The sequence below is a fragment of the Rhinolophus ferrumequinum genome, chromosome 10 (genome assembly GCF_004115265.2).
Source record: "Rhinolophus ferrumequinum isolate MPI-CBG mRhiFer1 chromosome 10, mRhiFer1_v1.p, whole genome shotgun sequence".
Taxonomy (NCBI): Eukaryota; Metazoa; Chordata; class Mammalia; order Chiroptera; family Rhinolophidae; genus Rhinolophus; species Rhinolophus ferrumequinum.
Window position 1 is genome coordinate 5,195,789 of NC_046293.1, and position 25,242 is coordinate 5,221,030.

General features: G+C 58.7%; 1 protein-coding gene across 4 annotated transcripts in view; it reads left to right on the forward strand.

The window, feature by feature from the left end:
* The window catches only part of SCUBE1 (signal peptide, CUB domain and EGF like domain containing 1), a 123,998-nt gene that overhangs the window by 68,640 nt on the left and 30,116 nt on the right, over positions 1 to 25,242 (forward strand). For 2 of the 4 annotated variants that reach the window (XM_033118302.1, XM_033118305.1), the window contains 3 exons: positions 734 to 850; positions 3,442 to 3,531; positions 20,349 to 20,465. In XM_033118302.1, coding sequence (XP_032974193.1) covers positions 734 to 850; positions 3,442 to 3,531; positions 20,349 to 20,465 — 324 coding nt within the window. The remainder of the gene's footprint in view (positions 1 to 733; positions 851 to 3,441; positions 3,532 to 20,348; positions 20,466 to 25,242) is intronic. The other 2 variants (XM_033118303.1, XM_033118304.1) reach the window with 2 other exon arrangements.

Consider the following 25,242-nt stretch of genomic DNA (forward strand, 5'->3'; position numbering starts at 1 on the left):
ACACTTTAAGATTCTGGGCTGAAGGGCACCAGCTCCTCCAGGCCCGAGGCACTGCAAACTACGTAACATGTTTAAATAAAAGGTCATTTTCAAAATGGCACCTGAGGTGACACTAATTTGCCTGCATTCTGTCTGTCTGGATGTTGCCTTGGAAGGATTAGAACTTTGAGGGGACAGAGTTTGAGATGGCTGCTGGCACTTGGAGAGAGTAGACATCTGTGGGGACATCCTTGCACACACCCCAAGACCGAGGCAGAGGAAAGACAGCTCTGCAAGAACTGAAGAAATGAGTGTCCCCTCTCCCCATGGGCCCACCTCCCCCACCTTGTAGAATATGCCTGGTATTCATAGACATCTGCCCCAGGGGGACACGCTATTTTAAAATGTCTTTTGCAGCCCAGGAAGGATAAAATTGTCTAGCTTATCCCTTCCTTCAACTAACACCATCTGAGTACATCAGCTGTGTGCTAGTTCTGTTCCAAGCCCAGACGACCCAAAGTCCATTCTCTGTCCCCAGTGACCTCTAGGGAGGACAAGGTCACTCTAGGGAGTGAGCACTTCCACCCCAGACCCTCGAGGGGCTGAGGTCTGGGGAAGGCTGCCTCTTCACGGATTGTCTTATGCCCTTCTTTTCCTCCCCTATCCCTTCAAAGAAACCACCAACACTGAGAAACTAATCGTTCTTGTTGTCGTTCTGTTTATACACACGTATGTACACTTTGGGCCTAACTAGTAACCTGTAACTATGGAAACGGAGGCTGCCAGCACAGCTGTGAGGACACGGACACAGGCCCCACGTGTGGCTGCCACCAGAAGTATGCCCTCCACTCGGACGGTCGGACATGCATCGGTAAGTAGGCGCCTTCGCCGAGCACGACACCCTTGCACCACCCTGGCCCCCCTGGGTTGCGTCGTGGGTCCCTGAAGTCAGCCAGCACCCCAGTGTGTCCCGGTTTCCAAGAAGGAAGCTTAAGGGACATAAGAAAGAGTGTCCCCAGGTACAGATGGGAAGCTTATGGAGACTTAGCCGGGGTCATTCAGCCACTCTGGACCAAGCGCCTCTGCTTTGTGTCACTGCAGGTTTTCTGTGGGTCCTCATCCTCGACATGGGAGGTGGTCCCAGGCAGGGGGTCTGTAAGGAGGAGGAAGGTGTGTGTGCCTCAGGCGGGCCGCGTCTGTTCCTGAAGCACAGGTGCTTGCTCCCCTAACATGGAGACACACATTTCACCTCATAACGGCCCCATTAGTGATGTGAGCTGCCCACAGCAGTCTGGAAAACCAAGAGGTTTTCTCAGAAAACTGCTTTAAGTCTTCATGTCTAAAATACCAGGGGAGATAGACTGTGTGGGTCTGGGTGGGGGTCTGGGTGTTTCTAACTGCTTTCCCTTCCAAACTAACGGGGGCTCTCGCCAGACTTTGCCTCCCACCTAGAATCCCTTTTTCTCAGCAACGCCTTCACCTCACCTCACCTGTTACATATTTGAGTGTCCATTTGAGTGACATGGAGTCATTTCCTTCCTCCTTATTTTCAAGGGAAAGCTTGAATATTTGTGATTATCTCATGCCATAATCACTAGCATGTCCTTCCCCACTCAAAAATAACAGCAAATTTTTAACTGAGAAAAAGGAATTTCAAGGGTGGTGTCCATCCAACTTGGTTCATCCTCCTCTTTCTCTTCAATGTTGACAAACTTTAGAAACCCGTAATAATCGGTTATCATGGTTATTTTTTTTTAAGTACCTATTTCTTATTATCAACTTGGAAGATATTTCTTGAAGGACTTTCAAGTAACAAGAAAGGGGTTGGCAAGCAAGCAAAGTCATGAAGCCCAGAGTTTGCTGTCACATTCTGTCCCCTGTGACTCTGCTCCCTGGTGCCTAGGGGGTCAGGCAGGGGGCGGGGCCTGCGGTCCCCTGCTAGTCCCTGGCTGTCGTCCCAGGTGCTGCCACCTGCGTGGTTCTCCCCTCCTCTGTGTGGTCTCTCCTCTCCAACAGCCGTTTTGGTTCATTTTATCTCATTCCTCCTGCTTTTCTGGTGATGGTCCCTGATTGCCTGTCTTGTCTGATAACTGACGTTCATTAATTATTTTCAGAGCCAAAAGCCAAACCAAACCAAACAAACAAACAAACAAACAAAATTCAAAGCAAAACCCGGTCTCAGACCAGTGTCTCTATTGCAGCCTGATCCCATCTAGAACCTCCTCTCCCGCCTCTCTCCGTCTCTGCTGTCCTGCCCGGGCTCTCTCAGGCCCATGGGCCCCTTCCTGTCTCGTCTGCTGGGGTCTCCCTCGGTGTTTGCGTCTGCAGTGGAGCCGCCTCTGCCGGCCACTGGACCAGTGCAAACAGCTGCTGGCCAGACACACCCAGCCTCGTCTAACACATCTTGTATTTGTCCACCTGACTCATCCTTTCTTATTTTTTTTATCTTTTAGTGTCTGCTGCATGTGAAGACCCCTGCTTGGATCTGTTTTCTAACATAACTCCCCTTGCCCCCTCTTTTCCTCTCTTCCCCTTAGAAATCCTTTCCCAGACCCAGCTCCTGGGCTGTTGCTCCCTGCTGGCTCCATCTGCCTGCTCCCTGCTCCTCAGGTTCCCCCACCCCAGGAGCAAATGTCTCTGCACACCTCCCACTGACCCAAAAAAAAAAAAAAACCAAAAAACAACGTGAACCAGCTAACCTCACGCGCTCCTCCATGGGAATCACCTGGACGGAGCTTCCTGCCCAGAGGCCAGAATGCTCCCTGCCTGGCCAGGCCGTCTCTCTCTGCACGCTCCTAAAATGACTGACCCCTCTTTGCAACCCCTCGTTGAGCACTTGAATGTATCGCTCTAGTCCTCTATAGACAAGCAGGCAACCAGCGCTGCCCAAATCAATCCCCTGGTTTTTCTGTCTATTCGATTGGATCCATTGTCGTGTGCGTGTTTCTTCCTCCATGTTTTGTTCTTAATTTTGCATGAGTGTTTGACATACTTTCACGCCCTTGAGACAGGGCGTCTGCTGTCCAGGCGCATCCATCACCGGACCTCGCGGCCTGTCCCCTTGTCCTTGCCTTGTCCTGTGCCTGCCTCTCCAGTCCGAGCCAGGGTGTCTGTAATGGCCTGTGTCTTCGTGAGCCCCGCGTGGTGCTGTCTGCACATGTGTCCTGTCTGCTCTGACCTCAGCTGCCTGCTCCGTGTGCAGATGGGCCCTGTGTCCCATCTGTGTCCTTCTGTGGTCCTCCCCTTCTCTTCACCCCACCCCTGCCCTGCTGCCTCTTCGCTCTGCCCTGAACACGCCACCTTGGAGGTGCCTGGGTTTAGCCCCTTGGCGAGGACACCGCGTCAGCCCACGTGCTGTGCTGGCTTCGTGTGCGCCACGCCGAAAGGCTGACTGTCTCGGGCCGCGGGAAGTGGGCTGTCATTAACCAGTGGCTCCATGTTTGTCCCTTACTTGTGTTTTAGAGAAGGATGAGGCTGCAATTGAGCGCTCTCAGCTCAGTACCACGTCAGTAGCTGATGTGGACAAGCGGGTGAAACGGCGGCTCCTCATGGGTAACACTTTTCTTCCACTTCCTTTGTTGTCCTTGCACTTTTGTTCACGTGTGTGTTTCTGTGTGCGCGTGTGGTGTGTGATGCGTGCGTGCTGGCGCGTGGGGCTGTGAGTCCGTGCAGGCGCGTGGGGGGCGTGTGAGGGAGCTGTCCGTCTGTGTGTGCGGTCACGCGCGCCGTGTGTGCGTGTGGGGGGCTGCACCCCAGATGTGAACTCACTTTTTCCTTTTGAAAGGTTTTACCCTTCATCAAACACGTGTATTTCTTTGTTTGTGTGTTTGTAGCAAAGAACCCAGACCCCCTATCTAGCGGCCCCTGCGTGTAAGGGGCACGTGCTGGGAACGCCTCTCTACTTGCAGAAAAGGCCCACGTTTGCAGTTAGGACCTCAGCATCAGCAGAGCGACAGTGAGATGCAGACACACAGGAGGTGTTAGTGTAGAGCAGGCATTCCGACAGCAAGGTCCTTACCCATCGCCTCGCTCAGGAGAGAAGCCTCATCCAGGGAGAAAAAGCTACGTCTAGATTTGGGACCAGGGAGTCTTAGGGGCGCCCAGTCCAACCCGCTTGCTTTATGGTTGGGAAATCTGCTGCCTATAGAGGGCGGGCCAGCTAAGGTCACCTAGCAGGCCGGGTAAAAGCAGGACTCAGCCCCTCCTGGCCCCAAGGCGCCCGTCTCCCTGAATGACCCCAGCCAGAGCCTGCTGGGCTGGTGGCCTTGGCCCACGTTTCCACGGTCCCCCCTCAGACACCCACTTGCCTTGGAGGTCTGCACAATGTCAGCTACACTCTGAGCCCTGCCCCTGGGCTGGATCCAGACTCTAGGGAGGCTCACCCAGAAGCACCTGGTGCCACTCAGGTTGGCTCAGGGGGCCTGCTGGTACCGCTGATTCTGTGCAGTGAGGAAGAGGAAGTGACCACTCTTCCACTGGGCTTAGTCTGCATGACGGAAAAGCAAGTCTGCCTCCTCATTCATTCATTCCTGGTTCTCAGCTGGTTCCGCATTTCTGGGGTTGCTAGCCCCTGGATGCCACCAGCTGCCTAGGCCTCTGGAGCACAGCTGCAGGATTGCCTGGGATTCTCACAACCTTGTTCGCGGTACTCTGATAGGTCACACCAGCCTTGGGAGCTGTGAGGCCAGGTGGTGCATTTCCCACGTCTCAGTTGAGGAAACTGAGGCTCATTGGGGTGCCCTGGCTTGCCCGGGGTCCCACACTACCCTGCATAGCTGAGCTTAGCCCAGAGCTCATGGCAGTGTGGACCATCTTAATTGTCGGGGTCACAGGACCATGGAGGTCAGATCCTGACGGTTCTGCAGAGGTCCGTCCCTCCAGGGGTCCTCATGTGGACCTGGCAGGAGCCCTGGCATCTAGGGAGGAGGGAGCCGTAGGGACACCTGAGGGATGTGGTCCTGCGTGCTGGGGAGGAGGCTTGAGGCCCGCGCTCCCTCCTGGTGCTTGGAGGAGCGGAGGAGATCATGGGTCTGGCTGACGGTTCACACCGGACAGGACAGGCATAGCCCTGCTTCTCGGACAAGAGCACTAAGGGCCGGCGAGCCCAGACGAGCAGATGGGACAAGCTCAGGCTGGAAGCCCGCTGTCTGCCGGTTCTCTGGATAGGGCTGTCTCGTTGACTTGGGCTGTCTGGGTTGCCCTGGGAAGGTCTGGAAATGGCCAATAGGTGGGCTTGTTGTTCCCACCAAGCAGGCGTGTCCACTACCCTCCAGGAACATGTGAGTCAGCATTATGCACGTTCTAGAAAGGTGGCTAGAAGTGGATGATGGGAACCTAAGCGTCGCCGGTGCTCTGAAGCCATGCTGAGGCCCAAGGGGGCCCAGACCCCGCGGTCTCACTTACTATAGGAGAAGTAGGCACTCTGCTGGGGCCAGAGCTCCAAAGCAGGACAGGACCAAGAACCGGGCCCCCAGGTGCCCTGTACCCTTCCCAGCAAGAGCTTGGTGGCAGAAGAAGGCTAAGTGAATTAACAGCAAGCAGGTGGATGGCGGGGTAGAAGGGTTGGGGGAGAGAAGGGCCTCTGTACTTGCTTTTTCGGATTCGAGTCAGTGGATAATGGCCCAGAGCAAGAGCCGGAGCGGGTCAGGGAGGTGAGGAAGGAAGCCTCGAGAATACGCTATCCTCACCCCATGTGTGGGAGGCAGAGTGGGCAAGCAGATCGGGAGACTCTGTGCCAGGCCAAGGAAAGGGATGACGATGGCCTCTCCTGCGTTCCCACCTCTCTGATTATAGAAACCAACTCCCTTAGAGCCTATCCTGCCCCACAGACAAGAGACCTCTCCCTCCTGTGGTCCTCCTACAATACTATACCTGGGGGACAAGGACCAGCAGCCAAGGCCCCACACCCAGAACTGGGTAACCATCCTCAGAGGCTTCCGAGAAAGGCACTGTGCTATCCAGAGCACAGCTGAGCCCCTCCCCCAAGAGCTCCTAATCCTTCGCACCTGTCTCTTCTGAGAGCAGCCTGTGTAGTACAGACTTAAGATCCTATTGGACTTCAAGCCCTAAGTAGTAGCCCCCACTGAGATGTGGCTGCTTCCCGGCCATATTAATAGAGGCAAGGAATGGAGAATGAGGGAGGTGACCAGTGCTGACCAGAGCATACCTGGGGCCACATGCTCAGAGCCCCGTCCCTGTGTGGAGAAGGCAGCCTAGACGGCGAGGGGAATCAGAGTTGGGCCTGTGGGAGGGAGTGCAGGCAGTTTATCCCAGTGGGTGCTGGGTCTGGTGGGCCACTTGAGTCCTGTTTGGGGTCCTGGGAGGGGACAGGGTAGAACAGGCCGAGAGGGAAGGAGCTGGTTCTGTGACCCAGGAGCAGATGAGGAAGGTGAGACAGAGAAATTCCACGTCAAGGTCAGACCCGGGCCTCCTGGCTCCAGAGTCCGTGCACTTGACCGCTGCACTGGTTAGCTCCCCACGGGAGGACAGAGATGAGCTACTGTTGTGAGAAAAGACTCGGGGCTGGAATGCCCAGGAATGATCTAATGTGAGCAGTACCGATTGTAGTCCCAGTACGGGCTTCCGCCAGAGCAGGGCACATGCGCTGCAGTCACCTGGTGCCTGAGATGACCTGGCAGGTGTCTTGTAGCCCTAGATACCAAGTATCTCCTGTACCGATGGGGTTTATTTTCAGGGTGGGTAGGAAAGGATTAAGAAGGCTCCCTTTGCCCTCCAGACGCGAGTGGGGGCAGGGCAGCTCTTGCCAGCCACAGGAGGTTCCGGGAGCCCACACCCATCCTTGCCACTCGCTGTGGCGACTGACCACAAGTCATCAGCAGACTGGTCCTGCAAGCCCAGGGTGAAGCCCCTTTTCCATGTCTGAAGGCGGGTAAATGGCCTCCTACCGCAGGCTTCATGCTCCAATTTACCTTCCCCCAAATGGAGTTGGAGAATTTAGGCTTTATCCACTCTTCTAGGCCGTTTGACTCGGAGTTATTTCAGAAATATTTTGTGCCCAGACTGCAGAGGTCACAGGTCCCTTCAGCGTCTGCAAGTCATTTCATGAGGCAGCCTCACCTCTTAACACGGCTGAGAGCCAAGACCCAAGCAAAACACAGAGGACACAGAATGTGTGAGCTAAAACCTGGGCTCTTTACCCACCTTCGAGCCTCTCAGTTCCTTCCTAGAACCTGCCTGCTGTTTGTTTACCCAAGCACTAGCATTTTGGTTACAAGGTTCCCAAGTCTGGCAACTCTAAGGAGCCAGCACTGACAGAAATCCTGCAGCCTTTCTCCTGCTGGTTATGGCACTGGTTGCTTTCCTGGGGTCCCCCAGGCTCCATGCCTGGCAGCAGCGGAAGTAGAGGAGACTGTGTCTGTTAGAAACCAGTGAGAACACGGGGCTCTGAGGGGTGAAGTGGCTCGCTCAGGCCGTGCAGCTGCAGGCCTGGATCCTGCCTCCATGGAAGAAGGGGCTGCAGAGGTAGGGAGCGCTGCAGGCAGTAGTCAGTCCAGAGTGTGGACAGAACACAAACCTCCAGAGAGCTGGAGGGGAAGGGTGTTTGCAGCACAGCGGCCTGGGGCCATTTAGGGCCAAATGGCCCTGCCCCACCCTTGGCGTCTCAGTTGCACCCCAGTAGTTGCTGTTCATAATTACCCCCAGTCCCTGAGCACAGACTGAGAACGGGCAGTTACGTTTACTTTCAAGGGGCCTCAAAGTATATAACCGATTTTAAAATCAGTTAAAAGGAGTGACAGGCTAAGTTTGCCCCAGGCTGCCTGGGGCCCACTGACAGCCAGCCTGATAAGCCCCAGTGAGTCATACCTGTCAAGCCTGGGTCTTTAATCACCTCCTTTCCCCCAGGTATCTGTGGGTTAGATGCCTAGCTTCCGGTTGCTGCTGTTAACAAGTGACCACAATCAGCGCCTTCAAACAATACAAATGTAGCCTCTTCTGCAGGTCAGAAAGGCGGCTTGGGGCTCACAGGGCTAAAATCAAGGTGTCAGCAAGAGCTGCTTTCCTTCTGGAAGCTCTGGGGGTGAATCCATTTCCTGGCCTCTTCCGACTTCTAGAGGCCCCCACATTCCTCGGCTCCCGGCCCCTTCCTCCATCTTCAAAGCGCACAGCACTGCATCTCTGTGTCCCTGCTTCCATCACCACAGCTCTTTCTCAGGCCTCCTCCCACTTTTAAGGACCACATAGGGCCTACCCAGGATAGTCTCCCATCTCAGGGGCCTTAGTTTAATCACATCTGCCAGGGGTCACGGAGCACGAAGACATGGACGTTTTAGGGGGTTGTTATTGCCACCACCACGGAGGGTTCAAACTTGGGCAGGGAGGAGCCTCCCAGGTTGGTTGCTGTGTGCTCCACTGAGGCAGTGCCCACATCTGCCCTCTTCACTGGCTTAGTCCCGGAGCCAGCAATCTCCCAGCACAGGGCAGGGGCTAGAAGGTGCAGGAAACCCTGCCCCTGCCCCCTTGGGTGGGTTTCCAGCCTCCACAGTGGCCCCCAGCGGTGGGCGCCCACTGTTCCCTCAAACAGTCTTAATGCACTTCAGCCCACCCCCTCCAGCTGGCCCTTCTCCCTCTCCACTTTGCAGTTTGCAGGCTGCTCTCCAGTCAGCTCTGTCCAGCCAGTCTCCCCACAGCCTGCGAGGCAGCTGTCCCCACTTTACAGATGAAGAGTGAGGCCCTGAAAAGCGGGGAGGCACGCCCCGGGCCGAGCAAGCAGTGAGCAGCAGGCTATACCCAGGGCCAAGGCTGCAGACGCCCCAGTCCGGGGCCCTGAGTCAGGAGCAGAGCAGGCATTCCAGGCAGAGTCTCCCCCTGAAGGCACCAGACCAGACAGCTGATTCTCTGCAGCCCGTTCCAGGGGCCCCAGAAGCAGAGGTACCTGTGCTCCAGGCCCAGGGCCCACAGTAACTGTGGCCACAGTAAAGTTAAGCTTTAGCCCCAGCTTTCTCTGGGCCTTGCACTGCCCTCAGCCTTCCCTTACCTCACAGCCACCCTGAGGGGTGGTGCTAAAGTAACTCCCATCTTACAGATGAGGAAACTGAGGCACAGAGTGGTAGCTAGGAGGTCCTCTCCCACAGCTGGCCCCAGCCCATCTCCTGCACCGCTCCACCTCTGCGCCCAGCCTCCCTTCCATCCGACGGGCATGATGCTATAGTATGGCCACCTAGCTGGGCTCAGAGGAGGTGCCACGACAAGAGTCCCTGGGGCCTGGCACGTAGGACAACACTCAGTGAGGGGAGCTGCTCACAGCAGTTCCGGGAAAGGGGACAAGGGACTGGAGATCCGGCAGGCCCGGAAAGACCAGGGGGAGCGAGGCGGTTATGGTAGTCATGGCTGACACGTGGCGAGTGCACACTGAGCCCCACGCTGTCCCCCGCCTCATGTAACCGCACAGCCACCCTGAGAGGTCCGGCCGATGTCATGTCTCTTGACACACACACTCCTGCTTCTCCCCCAGCTCCTGGTTCCTTTGTCCACCCAGGGGCTGCCCTCCTGCCACTCCTTTCCTGTAGCCTCCATCTCCAGGGTCCCTGGGTCTCTCCTGATTTCACCAACCTGTGTCCCAGGCCACCTCCTCCCACTTCTAATCTAGTTCCAGACCCACACATTCCGTCACCTCTTGGAAGCCCCCCTCCACCTGTCCCTCAAGCCCTGTATGTGAAGGCTGTCCCAGGCTTCCTGCCTCAGTGGCTCATGCCACCCACCACTCCTTACCCAGGTGCCATCTTGGACAGTTCTCCTGGGCAAAGGCTCCTCCAGACCTAAGTGGATCTTTCCTGCCAGCCCCAGCCCCACCTCTGTCCCTCCTTCACCAGCATCCTGTTTTGTCGCAAGCCTCGGACACCCTGATGGGGCAGAGGCCGAGTCTATGCCGGCTCTGATGGCCCCTCAGGGCGCAGCACAGGGTCTGGCTCAGAGGAGAAGCGCGAAGGCTTCCTGGAGGAGGTGCCCAGGGATGGGCAGGGCCTCACTGCTCGCTCCTCACACAGGCAGGAGTCTGGCTGGGGAGCAAGGGCAGGACCCAGAGCCTGGACCAGCCCAGCAGTGGGAAAGGGTCAGGCAGATCTGAAGCAAGGGAGGTGGTGACACAGGGTGATTCCCCAGGCCAGGTGCTCAGCAGGGGGCCCTGCCAGAGGGAGAAGGTGGGTGGGCCCTGGGGCCTGGGCAGGCACCCTCTCCTCGAGTCCCAGCCTCCCTACCCACGGGCTGAACTCCAGGCACTGGGCTCTCTCATTCAGGAAGAACCAGGGTGGTCAGACTTGACCGGTTGCTGAACTGTCCCAAGTCAGCTAGTCAGCTGGGGCCCCCCACTGAGGCCCTAAGCTCCTGCCCTTAGCTTAGTCACACACACACACACACACACACACACACACACACACACACTCTACAGGATGCTAAAAGAAGGTGGGTCATGGTGACTCAGCTACGTGGAGGGGTAGAGTGGGGTGGAAGCAAGGTGCCAGGCAGAGCAAAGCATATTGGAGAAAAGGAGGAGGGGCAGGGCACTGGCCGGCCCCAGATGGGGGCACTGAGGCTTAGAGAGGATGTGACTCACCCACAGCCACCCTATGAGTTGGGCAAAACCAGGGCTCCTGGCACCTGGGCCCTGGCACACTCGGGGACCAGACCTGGACGGAGGGAGCAGCCTGGGCCCTGCCCTGAGGGCCCAGAGCGTGCACCCCAAGTCCCTTGGCTTCCTTTGGAGTCGGAGGCCTGTGGCTCTCCCCCTTGCTCTGGGCCTCAGAGGAAATTTGAATCTGATTCTCGCCAGTCTGTGGGCCCATCTCAAAAAGTATAAAACCCTTGGGGACTTCGCCTCCCTGGACACAGCTGACACAGCATACTTCTGAATGCCACTTTCTCAGCCTCCCAGAAGCGAGGGTGGAGGTGAGGGCAGGGTCCCGGGAGCTGGGGACATGTTTCCTCCCCACCTGCAGGTCACGTGTGCACTGCTCCTCACAGGCAGGCCAGTGGGGACATGCCCTCCCAGGCCCTGGGGCAGGTTCTGTGAGGTAGGACTTCAGTGGGGTGGGGAGGTCCCCTGGTGGTGCTGTATGAACAGTGAGGTCGGGTCAGAGAAAATCTACCAGGAAACGCAGGCTGAGCCCGGTTGCTGGGTTTGGAGGATTGCAGTGCACGGGGTATGGGAGGCACGACACCCAGCAGAGAACCCAGAGGGGAGGAAAGGGGTGTGTGGCTGGGGTACAGGCAGGAGGGTGACAGAATGCAGCTGGAGGCCAGAGGCAGGGGCTTGCAGTGGGGGGAGCATGAAATGGGGTTACAGAGAGGGTGGTGTGACTAGATGGGCCTGTGGGGATGACCCCTGAGGTCCCTGAGGGAGAGAATATCGTCTCCATCTCCTGGCAGAGGTGGGCCAGCCCAGGGAGGTAACGGTTTAGCCAGACTCACATGGCTCTTCAGAGGCAGGTGTTTGTGGCTTCTGGGGTGGGGGGCGGGGGCAAGGGGCAGTGAACTAGGCATTGGGACACCTGACCTGCCCTGCCACCTGCCCCTGGATGGCCTCCCTTCACCTCTCAGAGCTGTAAAGTAGCAAAGCAAACCCTGGTCCTCCAGGCTCTGGGGTCTGTGACGAGGCCCCACTGGGACACTGACACCTGTAGAAGCATCGAGAGGTGATTCTGTGCTTTGCCCAGTTCTTAGGCTTTGTATAAAATGCCACCTGGTTTGTGGCAGGGCCCTCCACAGCCTTACCGGGACGCAGGTCCCCGAGCCTGCACCAGCCAGCCCCCGCCCTGCACTGAAGCAGAAAGCTCCTCTGTGCCACAGCAGCTCCCCCTCTCAGTAACGGAGTGGGGAGGTGAGCCCCCCACACAGAAGGTGGCCCTGCTCCCCACAATCACCCCATCCCACTGGGGGCTGCGCACATTGGACCCCCACAAGCTCCTTCTGGGCCTCAACCCTCATCTAAGAGACTATTCCCCAGCCTTCCCTGCCCCCAGCCTTTCCTGCCCCCAGCCCCTCCCTGTCCTGCCTTAACCCTTTCCTAGGTTCCTTGGTCCCTCAGGATTTGGTCCAAGGTGACCCCAAAGCCCTTTGGGATGTGACCTGAATGCCCCCGCCCCCGAATCATCCCTGTCCCGTGCCCACTTCCTGATGCTTTTGCTAGCCCCCCTGCCCGGCCTCACTCAGGAGGGCCCCTGAGTGGTAATACTGATTGTCCACTGTAGCCGCTAGTAGAAGGTACCCCAAAGAGCCCAGGGCATCTTTATTTCTTTTTTACCAGTACAATCCTATGTCCAGCTGCGATCTTTGGAGGAGCCCCAGTGTGTAGAAACAGATGAAAGTGACCAAGCACCTGGGTCATCTGCCTACTGGTTCCCTTTGCCCCACGCTCCTTGGAAGTGAGGGCCCACTCCTCCTTGCAAGCCGACCCTGCCTCCTCAGAGCTTCTCTTCAGCTGGCTCCAAGCAGGGCAGGCCAGGCGGTGGCTGCAGACCAGGTGCCAGCAGCTGGCTGTTGACCGAGAAGTAGCCAGAGCTCAAGGCTGCGTGCGGCGAGATTTCCTGGTCCAAGGAAACGAGCAAGTCGGGGTGGTGTCAGGTTGCTTAGCCAGGCGTGTCTGTGTTTTAGGAACTGTGGGTTTGTTCCCACAGCAGAGACTCCTGATGTTTTGTGAACAGTGACTGCCCTTTCCGGTTTGTTGTCCCGACCCAGGCTTCGGAGCAGACCTGGGTTCCGTTAGTCCATCACCACACCCGAGTCACCTCACATCTCTGAGCCTCGGTTTTCTCTTGCAAAAAGCGGGTTGTAGTCTCTACTCTGAAGCAGCGTGGCTGGGATGCTTGATGTGTAGCCTAGCCGTGTGTACAGCACATGGCAGGTGCACGGTCACATTCCAATGTCCCCAGCACTGTGAGGGTGCCATTCAGGGTTCCAGATGAGAAAACCGAGGCTCAGGAAGCTGGCCTTCCTCGAGCTGCTTCTCCTTATGAGCCTCCCGAGCCGTCTTTTGTAAACACGGCATAATGGTCCACCCTCTTCTGCCTGAGGCTTGCCTCGGACAGACGAGAGGTGGAGTGCGAGCCCCTTTGTGTGCCCAGCTCTCCTCTACTTGGTGGCAGAGTAAGGGCTCATTTCCATGTCCTGCTCCTGCCACCTGCTTTAATATAAAATCTCAGTTGTCCTTTTGGATGAATGAGCCATTTAAAATCCCTCCAACCAAAGGAAGAAACCTCCCTTAGGTCTGTTCTTCTCTCTCCTGCTTGGCTCCCTGTTTGCCCTCGGCCCCCACCCCCATTGGTGCAGACCTAGGTCCAGGAGGGCTCTGCTCTCAAGCACCAGTGTGAAGACCCCCATCCACCAGGCAGGCCCAGGAGAGGGCATTACCCCTGACGCTGTGAACCTACCTGGTGCCTCTGGAAGATAGTTCCACTGGCAGAAACTTACCTCGCATCACACTGCCCTGAGCAGGGACGAGTTCCCGGGCAGAGGAAGGTCACAGGATGGTGTGGACTACAGGCCTGTTCTCCACGCCACTGGGCCAAGGTCAGTCAAGGCTCAAGGGGCCTCCGTCACCAGCTGTGTGCTAAAAAGGCAGAGTCCACGACGCAGCTTGCTGCCTCCAGGCGGGTGCAGGTCCCTGGGGATCGTGGGCCCACAGGTCTGCTGCCTCAGAGAGCGGTGCTGGGTGCCAAGTGGGGCTTTCCAGGGCCTCCTTTCCCACTTCCCCCTCAGACCCCAGCTTGGGTGCCCCCTCCCTTGTCAGGGCTGCAGTCCTGTCCTCTACAACTGCCCTGCCTCCAGCTTCAGTGACCCCCTCCCTCACACCCACTGTCACCATCCTATCAGCCTCCAGCACGTCCCCAGGACCCAGCTCCACTCCAGACAGCTCTCAGAGCCGAGGTGGAGCAGGGGGTCCAGGCAGAGGTGGAGAGGCAGTGTGGTTAGGAGCAGGATGCCGGCACGCCGTGGACAAACGGGAGGAGCCCCGCTCCATTCCCTGCTCCGTGGCTGGGGGAGCCGCTTCTCCTGTCTCGGCCAAACTCTCCTCACATGCCAAAGGGACCTCATGACGAAGCCCAACGTGATTGTGGGGCACAGTGATGGGCACAGGCCTGCTGACAGGGCGACCCCGACAGAGGTTGGTGGGGAAGAGCAGGGCCAGTGTGTAAGGGCCTCGCCAGGGAACGTGGCTTTTGTCCCAAAGTGATGGGAGCCGTGGAAGGCTCAGGACTCGTCTGAGAGACAGGATTGGAAGTCAGACAGTCAGAGCTGGACCAGGAGAGCCCGTGGCTCACCCCTCTTCACAGCTGGCTTCAGGTGATCCTGGTGGCACAAGGGTAGGTGGGCCTGCCCTGACGGGGCTGCACCCGCCACCAAGATGAAACCTGTAGGACAGGTGTCTAGGCTGCCAGGGTCTGGGTCACTGGGCCCACACCTGGCCCACTGGATCAGAGCCCCTGGGGTGGGGCCAGACACCTGCACTGTGGGTAAGCCCAGTGATTCCCAAGCACTCCACAGGCAGGAAAGCCGTGGCCCAGAGTAGGGAGGGTCCTTTGCCCAGAGCCCCACAGCACGCCGGGAGCTAAGTGTGGCACGGGGGCCCCTGGACCCACGCCCAGGTCCTGAGGTGTGCGCCCCACCTCGGCCCCACTCAGGTGCAGCTCTGTTTGCTGGCATTCTCCTCAGCCTCCTAGCCGGGTGGAGCCCACTCCCCCTTCAGTCCAGCTCACCTCGGCTTCCCCTCGCCCTTCCAGTGCCCGTGACTCTGGCTGTGGCTGCACAATCTCGGGCCCCTGTGCAGTGGGGGGTCGTCTCAGGCACCCGCCCCACCAGGCCTGACACAGTGCAGGGGCTCGGTCACCTCGCTCCATCTGTTCCTCACGGGGCTGCCAGAGTCTTGTTTTACCCGCCATTCAGCAGAATCGGGTCCCTTTGTTGTGCCAGCCCTGTGCTGGGCGCTGGGGTCCCCCTGACATGGCTCTGCCTGGACAATGAGTGGTCAGGGGAGAGACCACCACACAAACGGAAGCCCAGGGCCTGAGAGAGCTCTGGAAGGGCGCTCCCGAGTCACGAGGGACTCGTGAGGTGGAGCCGAGGGAGCCATCCCGTGAAACCATGGAGCCCCTGCTCGGGTGTGATGGACCGAGGGACAAGAGCTGGGTCCACACTCCTGAGAGAAAGGCCTGGTCGGGCCCTGTTCTGTCTCCCTGAGCAACCCTGCACCCAGAGCCCTGGCTCAGGTCAGTTTCTTCGCTAGCTCCTCTCTTGTGGCCCCCCCAACACCAATGATCCTTCCCCAACCGTTGCTTAGACAGAAGAGTGAACCCCCTGCTGCCCCGCTAGGCTATGGCCTCGGTGAGACCAGAGCGTGTGTCTGGGGCACGAGCCCAACACAGAGCAGGAGCTCAGGGACTAGGGTTGACGGTGTCAGAACTGGCTGCGAGTGCTGACTCCACGTGCATGGCTTCTAAGAAACGCCACCGCGAGTGAGCGTGTCAGTTATGACACTACAGAGTGCTGCCATGTCCCCATTTTGTCTGGGCCTTGCGAGAAATATATGGTAAATACCATCTTCTCCGCATTGCACATCAGGAACCTCAGACTCTGAGAAGTGAAGGGACCGGCCCGGGTTCACAGGGCCCACAGCTGATGGCCTGTCCACTCCACTGTCCTTCACGGGCCTTGCTGGACCTCCCCCAGACCTAGGGAGGTACAAGCAGGCAGGGTCAGTGCAGGGCATCCTGCTGTCTCCTGGCCCTTCTGTCCGAGCTGCACGGCAGGTCCAGTTGAATGGCCTGCTTCCCCTGCCTACCAGCTGTCCAGGATCCGGCCCAAAGCAGGGGTCCCTCAGGAAAAGACCAAAGACCAGCCTTTTAACGTGTCTGGGGTTTTCCCGCCTGCTGCAACAGGGTTTGCTCCTGGGCCGCTTCCCGTCTTAGACCTCTAGCGCATGGCTGGCCTGCCACCCTCCAGCCCAGCCCTGTGGGTAAGGGGGCTGGGCCCGATGGGCGCACATCTCACCTCCTCGGGCCCCCACCCTGAGCCACCCCTCAGGATCCCTGTTGAGGGCCCAGCTCTCTGGCCTAGTCTGGCTCACTCATCAGCCTGGAACCTCAGAGTCTTGGGTCCAAATACCAGCTCCTCCCAACGCCTGTGTGACCCGGGACACGGGGCTGGCTTCACAGGTTTGTAACCCAGGCACTCCCCCAGGCTCTGCCCTTAGAAGGGCCCACCATCTGCTACCTATCTTGAAATTCTTAAGTTTGGGTCAAGTGCCTTTCATTTTTATTTCACACTGGGTCCCACAAATTATGTAGTTGATCCTGCCTGGACAAGTTACTCAATTTCTCTGAACCTCAGTTTCTCTGCCTATGAAAGGAGCCCCCTACTGGGGCTGCTGTGAGGCCCCTGGAGGTTAGTGGATGAGAAGGTGCTTTGTCAACTGTAAGGGACTGCGCCCTGGGAGGTTTGTTCCCCTGGTCGCTCCAGGTGGAGAGGGGAGCCTTTAGAAAGAACCGATAGCTCTCATGGGGCGGCGGCTTCAGGGAGAGCCTGGAGGACCCACAGGGAGGCTCCAGGAGGAAGTCCTCCGATCACTGGACAGTGCTCTGGGCTGTGGTTTTGCCCTCACTCCCTTCACAGCCCCAAAGGGCTGGCCGCTGGACTCGAGCCTCCGTTCCCACTGTGTGCTTCTGGCTGGCTGTGGCCTCACAGATAGGCTTCCAGAACCACATGTACCCTTAGCCCCAGCTCCTTCTGGCCCTGGGACGGGGTGGGAGCTGGGATGAGCCCTCTCCTCTGGCCTCTCTCAGGGCCAGAAATGCCACCGCTGCAGCCCCAGCTCACATTTGCTGCTTGTATTTGGTGTGACCCTGTTGTCATGGGAGAGGACAGAGCGCCTGGTTTCTGAATCAGGCAGCAGGGCACTAATACCAGGCCTGGGTGGCCTCTAGTCCCGGGGAACAGAGGTGAGGGTGGCTCTTCACGGCACTCAGAGATGGGGGCCGGGCGGTGGCCCAGGCTCACCGCCATGCAAGGCAAGGAGCGCCTGAGCAGCACCCAGTAGCCTCTACCTGGAAACCGCCATGGACAGGCCTTCGTCCCACCCACGTCAGTCTGTCCTGTAACTTTGGACCTCAGTTGACCTCCCCCTTTAGCCCAAAAGCCCGGGTCAACTTCTCTGTCACCCTTTCCCTGTGTCAGCACAGTGTCCTTTAGCCTCAGAGCAATACAGCTAAGGTGGGCACGGCAGAAACTACCAACCCTGTGCTGTAGGGGGTGCTGGGGACCCAGGCAGGTGCAGTAGCCTGCCGGAGGCCCCCCACCAGGGCGACATTGAGGACCGGCTGATTGCTGGCCGCTCCCCTCCGCCAGCACAGGGCCTGGCGGAGAAGGCCCTCCCTGAATGTTGGCTCTTAGCACTACTGCGCCAGCCTGAAGCCACTGGCTCGCCAGAGTGAGACCATGGTCTGGAGGAGGAAGGACCACGGGGAGGCCATGAAAGTCCCATAGGAGGACACTGGTGACCTGGCCTAGGAGGGCAGCAGTCAAAGCAGGGGCCGGAATCCAATGTCAAAAAAGTAGCAAGACCAGCCCTGGGCCCCAGGTGAGGTGGGGGAGGGCACATCTGAGGATGTGGCCTGGGGCCAGAGGGGAGGTTGATGAGGGCAGGGAGCCTGGAAGAGGAGCCTTGGGGGGCAGGGGAGATGGTGCGTGCTTGGCTGCACAGGGCCCTGGGGCTGGGGCTGGCTGCAGAAGGAGCTTTGAGGCTGGCAGGTGGGCTGCAGTTAGCCCAGCCAGTCCCCCAGCTCTGCCACTTACTGGCCACACCGCCCTAGGCAGTTTCCAAGCACTGCACCCATTCCTCACCAGGGAGGTAGAGGGCACAGAAGCCGTTCCACAGAGCGGCTGTGAGTGTGGGGGACGAGGCCTAGAAGGCTGAGGTGGCCTGGCGCAGATGACCTGCCATACAAGGAGTTGGGGGGTGGGGTGGTCAGCACCCAAGAGCAGCCCACAGGCTCTCCCCAGGGGCCCAGAGCCCCTTGCTCAAAACCTGAAGTTTAGGCAACAGCTATTGTCTAGGGCGACGCAGCAGACTGAAGTGTGCACGATGCAGGACCTCAGCCCCCTCTCGGCCTCCATCTGTGTAGTGGGCAGGTTGCCAGCAGGTCCCTGAGGCCCTGCTCTGGAGGGCCACGCTCCGAGTCCCATGTGGGCCTCCAGAGATGGGAAGGGCCTACGAGACCCTTGGAGCCTGTCTGGTCAGGTCCATGTCTCAGGATCACAGCCCCAGGGTCCATGCTACGCCCCACCTGCACCACCATGGAGAGGCCTCGTGGTCATCCTGCTCTCACTGGGTAAGGCCACCCAGCCGTGCGCCAGCCCAAGCTCTCAGATCCTGCTGCGCCTCTGCCCCCAGAAAGTTCCCCCGCCTCTCCAAGACCTGAGCCTAAGGACCTGCACCTTAGAGCAGGCAGGTGCTCTGCCCTCTTCCCAGAGGGGCTCTGCCACACGAAAGGCTGAAAAGGCACTCACGGGTGCTGTCCGTTGGCTCTTGGATTTGGGAGTGGGAGGTGGAATTTCCCTCTTTGGTGGTAACCCCAGGAGAGGAAAGGAGCATTTGTTAAGCAACTACTAGGGGTCAGAACCCGGGCCAGGTGCCAGTGAGTGTGTGAGTTTGTTTGATCACCTCTGCCCTGGAAGGGGAGGCTGTCATCCTCGTCTGCCAGGCGTGGTGCTGAGGTTCAGCCCCAAGGGGCAACCTACCTGAGTCCCTCCGTGAAAGCCGGGATTCACACCTTGGCTTGCCCAGTGCCACTGCCCCAGTACACGGTCCCATGGGGAGAGGGGAGGGCATGAGCGGGCCATGTGCCAGTCAGAGCTCAGCCCGCGCTAACGTAGAGGCCAACCTGCATGAGTGCAGGGAAAGACAGTCGCCTTCTTTCTGCGTCTGGGGAGATGGTCCTTGAGCTAGGCCTTGAAACATGAGCAGGCAGGAGGCCTCCAGCCCCTGGGCCAGCACACACAGGGCAGGGAGGCTCTCAGAAGCTGCCCACACCGCGCTGGAGGGCTAGGGTTTGTGGAGACACCCTGGAAGACAGGCCAGAAATGGCCAGGAGCAAGGCGACTCCCTTTCAGTGGCAGTTACAGCCGCTCCTGTCATGGTGAAGACATTAACCTCGAAAAGAGGGCTGGTGGCCCTCTGTGACAGGCAGCCCTGAGATCATTACCACACCCACCACAGCCACCCCACGAGTCATAGATGCACACTCACACACACATAGGAGGGAAAGAGCGATCTCCTCCTCTTCCTCTCCACCCACCCTTCACAAGACGGTGCATTTGGTCTACGTAGCAGCAGGGGCTGTTGGTAACTGGGGGTATGTATTCATTTAGTCATTTCTCCTACAAACTCCTCCCAGAGAACGGAAGGCCGCTCGCTGGAATCAGCACCGGTGGACAGACAGAATAAACGGGAACTTGGGGCAAAGGCCCCCAGGGCCAGGCCCCCAGGGTAGGCTAAGGGAGGCAGGCAGGAGGTCTGAGGGGCACATTGGCTCTGTGCTTCCTGACAGCCAGGAGAAGACGGAAGCCCGTGCAGGCACAGTTCCCACAAGATCAAAGCACGCCAGATGCTCCAAGAAACCCAGATTAAAAGGCTCAGAGGTCCAGGACTGGGCCCCGCCGTGTGCGGGCCACCTGAGCCCTGGTGACCCGGCTCTGCCAGCCCCTTCTGCGGGCCTGGGGAGGATCACGCTCACCACACGACAGGTTCGGTGACCTTAGTTATGCCCCAGCCACTCCAGCCCCTTTGAATTTGCAAAAGAGAAAAAAAAAAAAAGCCCTAGACAAGCTTCAAGTGGACAAAAACCAGACGACCTTGGCGTATCTCTCAGTGAGAACAGATGTTGGGCTGAGAGCCGCATCGAGGTGATGGATGGTGTGTGGGAGCTCTGAGAACCTCCCCCTGTGACTCCACGGCCAGGGCCACGGCCATTCCATGCTGACGGTTTGGGAGCCCAGTGCACAGCAGTCTGGTCCAGGTAGGGCGAGGGTTTAGGAATCTGGCCTGGGCAGTTAAATACCAGCCAGGCCGATCTCAGCACTGGCCCCTGTTGGCAGTGACCGTTACACCAGCACAGCCCTCTGCAGTTTGCAAGCAGTTCTCCTGTCCATCGTCATCATCAGACTCGCCAGCAATCCCGCAGGAATGGTGTCATTCTCCCATTTTACAGACGGTAGCGTGGGGCTCAAAGAAACCCCGCAGCTAGAGGGTATCCGCCAGAATTTGAACTCAGCTCTCCTCTCTCGGGAGATCCCCCCCATGGATGGGATAAGAAGGTGTCTTCTGCTTGAGGAGACTGAGCAGATCTGTTTCTTTCTCTCCCCAGAGACGTGTGCAGTAAATAATGGAGGCTGTGACCGTACGTGCAAGGACACGGCCACCGGCGTGCGATGCAGCTGCCCGGTTGGATTCACACTGCAGCCCGACGGGAAGACGTGCAAAGGTCAGCACGGAGCCACTCGGTCATGTGCCCTCCTCCACTTGCGGGGCCCACGGCAGAGCAGGGGCTGCATGGTGGGGGGCATGGCACCACGTGTGACTGCAGGGCCAGGAAACCCAGCAGCCACCTCCATTTCTGTGGGGGAGGCCGAGAAGAGGGAGGGTCCACACCGCGCTGCCGCACAGGGTACCAGGGAGCTACCTGTAGGTTCCTGGGCAAAAACACAGGGTTCTCGTACCAAAGAATTTGGCTGCACGTTGGGTGACAGGTGCCTCGGCGATCCACGTGGCTTCCCAAAGGGGTGTGGCGTGGCGTGTCCTCACCCCCCTCTTAGTTGTGACAGCGTGGTACCGGGTGGCTCGGGAAGCGCAGGTCTGTTCACACAGGGGTGGGATTGTCTAGTGGTCACTGTTAGCAAACTAAGGACACTGTGTGTCCTTGTCACTGGAGGAGTGACGTTGTGGGGGGACCTCAGCTGAAAGACTGAGGAAGCGGAAGGACGTCTGTGTGCAGTTAGAAGACGAGGACCTGGAGGGTCTGAGAATCCTTGCCCTGGCAAGGGGCTGGGAAGCGAGAGCGGGCTGAGATTTGGAGACTGAAGGGGCCAGCCCTGCAGCGTGGGGGGGCCAGCCCAGGCAGGGAGGCAGGCCCACACACCAAAGCCCCCTCAAGGAGTGATGTGCAGCCGCTCAGCGCCCCCCTGGCCCCCACAGCCCGGCCCTTCAAGGTCTGGCTACCTCTGGCCACCCTCTTCCTACCACCTTGCCGGAAAACGAGGGAAGGCTGGAAGCAGCATGGAAGGGGAGGAGCACTTGAACTTTCAAAGTCCAGTGAGTGAAAATATTCACAGTGGAGGCTTCGGGTGATTTAAATAGTCTGCGGTGGGCTTTTTTTAAGCCTGTAAAAATAAGGAGGTCACAGTGTGTGACCTCCTTCCTGCCACTGTGCTGGGAAGGACCCAGTGACTGTTGACAGAAATAACAGTTCTTCCGCCTGTTTATTTGAAAATAAAGCCTTTCTGCAGTGGCCGCTCAGCCCATTCAGCGCCGAGGTACATTCCTGGCGGGCTGGTGGGCAGGCAGGTGGTGTCTGAGGCCGCGCCACGTGGATTTGATGCCAAGAGGACAGCCAGCGGTTCCCCCACAGCCCCGGCCATCCTCACAGCCCAGCAGTGTCACAGCAGGCGTGGCCCCTTGCCCTTGGAGCTGGGACAGAAGAGGGTAGAATCAGACCACTCTGTCCCCCTCCAAGGCCCAGCAATGACCCAGGACCAGAGGAGCGCGCATGGCTTAATTCCTGAGGTGAGGCCAGGCTCACCTGTCTGGGCCGGAAAGTGGTCTCAGCTGTCATGCGGCCCCAGAGCACCTGAGAGGTGGCTGCCCCAGCCAATCCCTTGGTCACCTAGGGGGCATCCATCTCCACGTCAGCCCTTCAATGTCTGGGGGACGTGCTGAGGGAGCTGTCCACACAGCCCCGAGCTCCCCATCTTTCCTGTGGTTCCTCTTGAAACAGTCAGCCCTTTACCTTTGGCCAAGCTTCACCCCCTCTCCCCTGGAGTCAGGGAGTCCTCTCGTTCACTCATGTTCCAGATGGGTGTTTCTGAGCTCCTGTGTGCAGGTGCCGGGGAGACAAGGCAATGAAACATTCCCCATCAAGTGCAGAAGACAGATTTTCGTTTTTTAAAATCACCGAGATAAACGTGTTGGTGTCGGATGGAGAAGAACCACATGGCAGGAGAGAGGGGCCCAGGCCTGGCCTGGGCTTGAGGAGGCAGAGAGGGCGGAGGGAGAGGCGTCAATCAGGGCAGCACTTCCCGCAGCAAGTGACTGCTGTGCAGAGGCCCGGGGTTCAAGGGCCCAGAGGCAGCCAGTGTGCCCGGGTCCAGGGAGGCCGGGCCAGGTCGTGCAGGGCCTATGGGCCAGGGCAGGGCTTGACCTTTCATTCTTTGAGCCTTGGTGAGGCCCCAGAAGCTACCGGGTCGGGGCAGCACAGGCCCAGGTTTTTATTTTGAGACGATCCCTGGCCACTGCTTAGACGGGTGCTCTCTGTGCAGAGTCAGGAAGAGCCATGAGGCAGCTGCTGCCGTCACCCAGGCTCGAGACAAACAGTGGCTTGGGCCAAGCAGTGGCAGTGGAGGTGGACAGGAGTGTTCTGGATAGTGTCGTAAATATTAGAATTTGAGGATCGCGGACTAGTCTAGAACTGCATTATATGAATCTCATAGCATCTTCCGATCCGGGAACTCTGGAAACCAAACCTTGACCTCCAGACCCCAGGGTTTGCTGTCTGAGAGCTTCGGGCTCACCGCCCGAATCCCCCGCGGTACGGTTGGACAGGTACAGGTCAGGGGGTGGCGGTTTGGCAGGGGCAAGCCCCGCTGGGGGTTCCCAGCAAACTGGAGGCCCTGGCCCTGGGGTTCCAGCTCCTCAGTCAGCGTGCCCGCTCTGGTCTGAGCAAGGGCCCAGAGGAGGATATCAAAGGAGTGATTTCAAAAGGTCAGTGTTTTCTGGAAGTCAAAAACTCACTGTCAAGCAAGACGGATGGCTGGAGGGTAGAGGTAGCAGAGGTCTCAGAAAACCCAGAGCCGGAAACCCTGGGCTGGCAGTGATCACACGGGCAGGAGGAGGCGGGCGTGGGAAAGTGGGAGTGTTCTGCCTGAAACATGGGGGCCGGGGGGTGTGGCCTGGAGGATTTGCCCCAAGCCCTCGCTTTGTTTCAAGAGTGTGGACGGTGCAAGGGTCCAGTCTCGAGGCTCCCTGTTTGGTGCTGTACCTACTTGATACTGGATAGCAGGCACCTTGCTAATTGGCCCTTCCGAGAGGAGGGAGGTCTGGGGCCTCCACTCCCTGAGCTGGATGGAGCCTGGATTTCCTCAGGCACACCAGCCACTCCTCCCAACATCTTCCAGAACAGTCTGGGAGAACCCCACCCACCGCCTGTTTCCTCTTCTCCCTCATCTGCCTTCCGCCAGGCCAGCCTAGCCCAGCAAGCAGCCTGCCCTCCCCACTAGAGTGTGGCCAGCCCACTCCCCCAGGACCTCCCTCTCCTCCACTCCCACCAGAAGCCCTCACGCACATGCCCCGGGTTGCCAGGCTGTGTCCCCCTCCCCCACACACACACTGATGCTGAAATATTGACTGATGCATTTGAATGATCCACGTGATGGCCCAAGACCCCACCCTGCTCTCAGCCGCCCAAACTCATGCATTTGTTCATTCAGTGACTCCTGGGCAGGCCTCATGCTGGGCCCTGGGGCTCCCACCGGAGCTGGATATCCTCATCTCTGTCCTCGAGGCCCCTCTCATCACCCTGACGGCAGGTCCAGTGACCAGGAGAGCAGCTAACTCTGGAAAGAATGTCACGGAAGGCTTCCAGAGGGGCAGTTGTTCCAGGGGGCAGGCTGGAGTGGAGGCTGCACCCAGTGGGGCGGCCAAGGCGGGAGCCCAGCCAGCAGAAAGAGGAAGCAAGGCTCCCAGGCCCAGGCCACAGAGGGAAGGGCCGCGAGCCTCTGCAGAAGGGGCTGGACCTTTACCCGGGGCCAACGGGAGGCCACAGAAGACGTGTGACCAGATAGGGGACTTCTGGCCACCTAGTGCGGGGTAGGTGTGAGCACAGTGGAGAAGGAAGGAAGTCTTAGAGGGGCAGGAAAGAGGAGCTGCACCCCCGGGATGCACCCCGTCCGAATGAAGGTCGAGGGCTGTGTGAGCCCAGCGCCCCCTCACTATACCCTGGGCTCCAGCTGGGGGATACTTCCCCCTGTCTGACCCGCAGCCTGACCCCTCTACACCGGGCTAGGCCTCAGGCACACATGCCTCCCGCTGCCTGTCTGGTTGCTATGACAGCCCCTTAGCTGACAGGCCCAGGTGGGGAAGGGATGGGATTGGGGGTTCCAGAAGGCCTGTGGCATTCCTGAGGAGGCAAACCCCAGGTGCACATTCAGGCTTACCAGTGGTAATATGAGAGGTGTCTGTTAAAGCCGGGTTCACAGATGGGGAGCCTGGGCTCAGAGAGGTGCCTTTCCCTGCCCGGGATTACACAGCGGGCTGGGGCAGAGCTGAGCCCCGCCTCCATTCTCCTGCCAGAGGCTTCTAGCCTGAAATTCCCATCTTCCTGTAAGCCCCAGGGGAGGGGACGATGGAGGTCCCCAGACTCTCCCTGCACAGGTCCTCACTGGACTTCACGTCTGCTTTCCCTGGAGGCTGCAGGGCCAGTGTGGCTCATTGGAGAAGGTCCTTGGAGATAGCTGGAGCTGGGCTCACATCTGGCTCGTGTGATCGCCTCTGTAAAGGGGGAGATCGGGCCCCCAGTTGTTGTGAGGATCACACGAGACCTTGCCAGAAATGCTTGCCCTGCATCAGAACGAGATGGTACCCAGTATGTGAAGTGACTACCAGGGTCCCACTGCTTACTCCAGCCTGGGCTCACCCTTAGATAGCTCTGTCCCCGAAATGTGGGCTTGGGGACGTGTGTGGACCTCCCAGTGCTGAGAAGTCATTGCTCTTTGTGATCATTTCAGTGTGCACACATAGAGCACCTCATGTGTTCAGAGCGGTGAAGTGCCCCGGCCCATGGTGGCAGAGCCAGGGCTCGGAGCCAGGGCTGCTGGAGCGCACGCACCCCACTGCCTCCCTTAGTGGGGAGCACCTCAGGTTGCCCTCCCTTCCCACCCTCCTGGTACCGAAATCTCCTGAATATGCAGACAGAATGGGTCTTTGGGGTGGAAGTGCCTAGGGTGGGGGGAGGCCGGAGTCGCTGGGATAGGACCCCGTCTTCTCTGGGG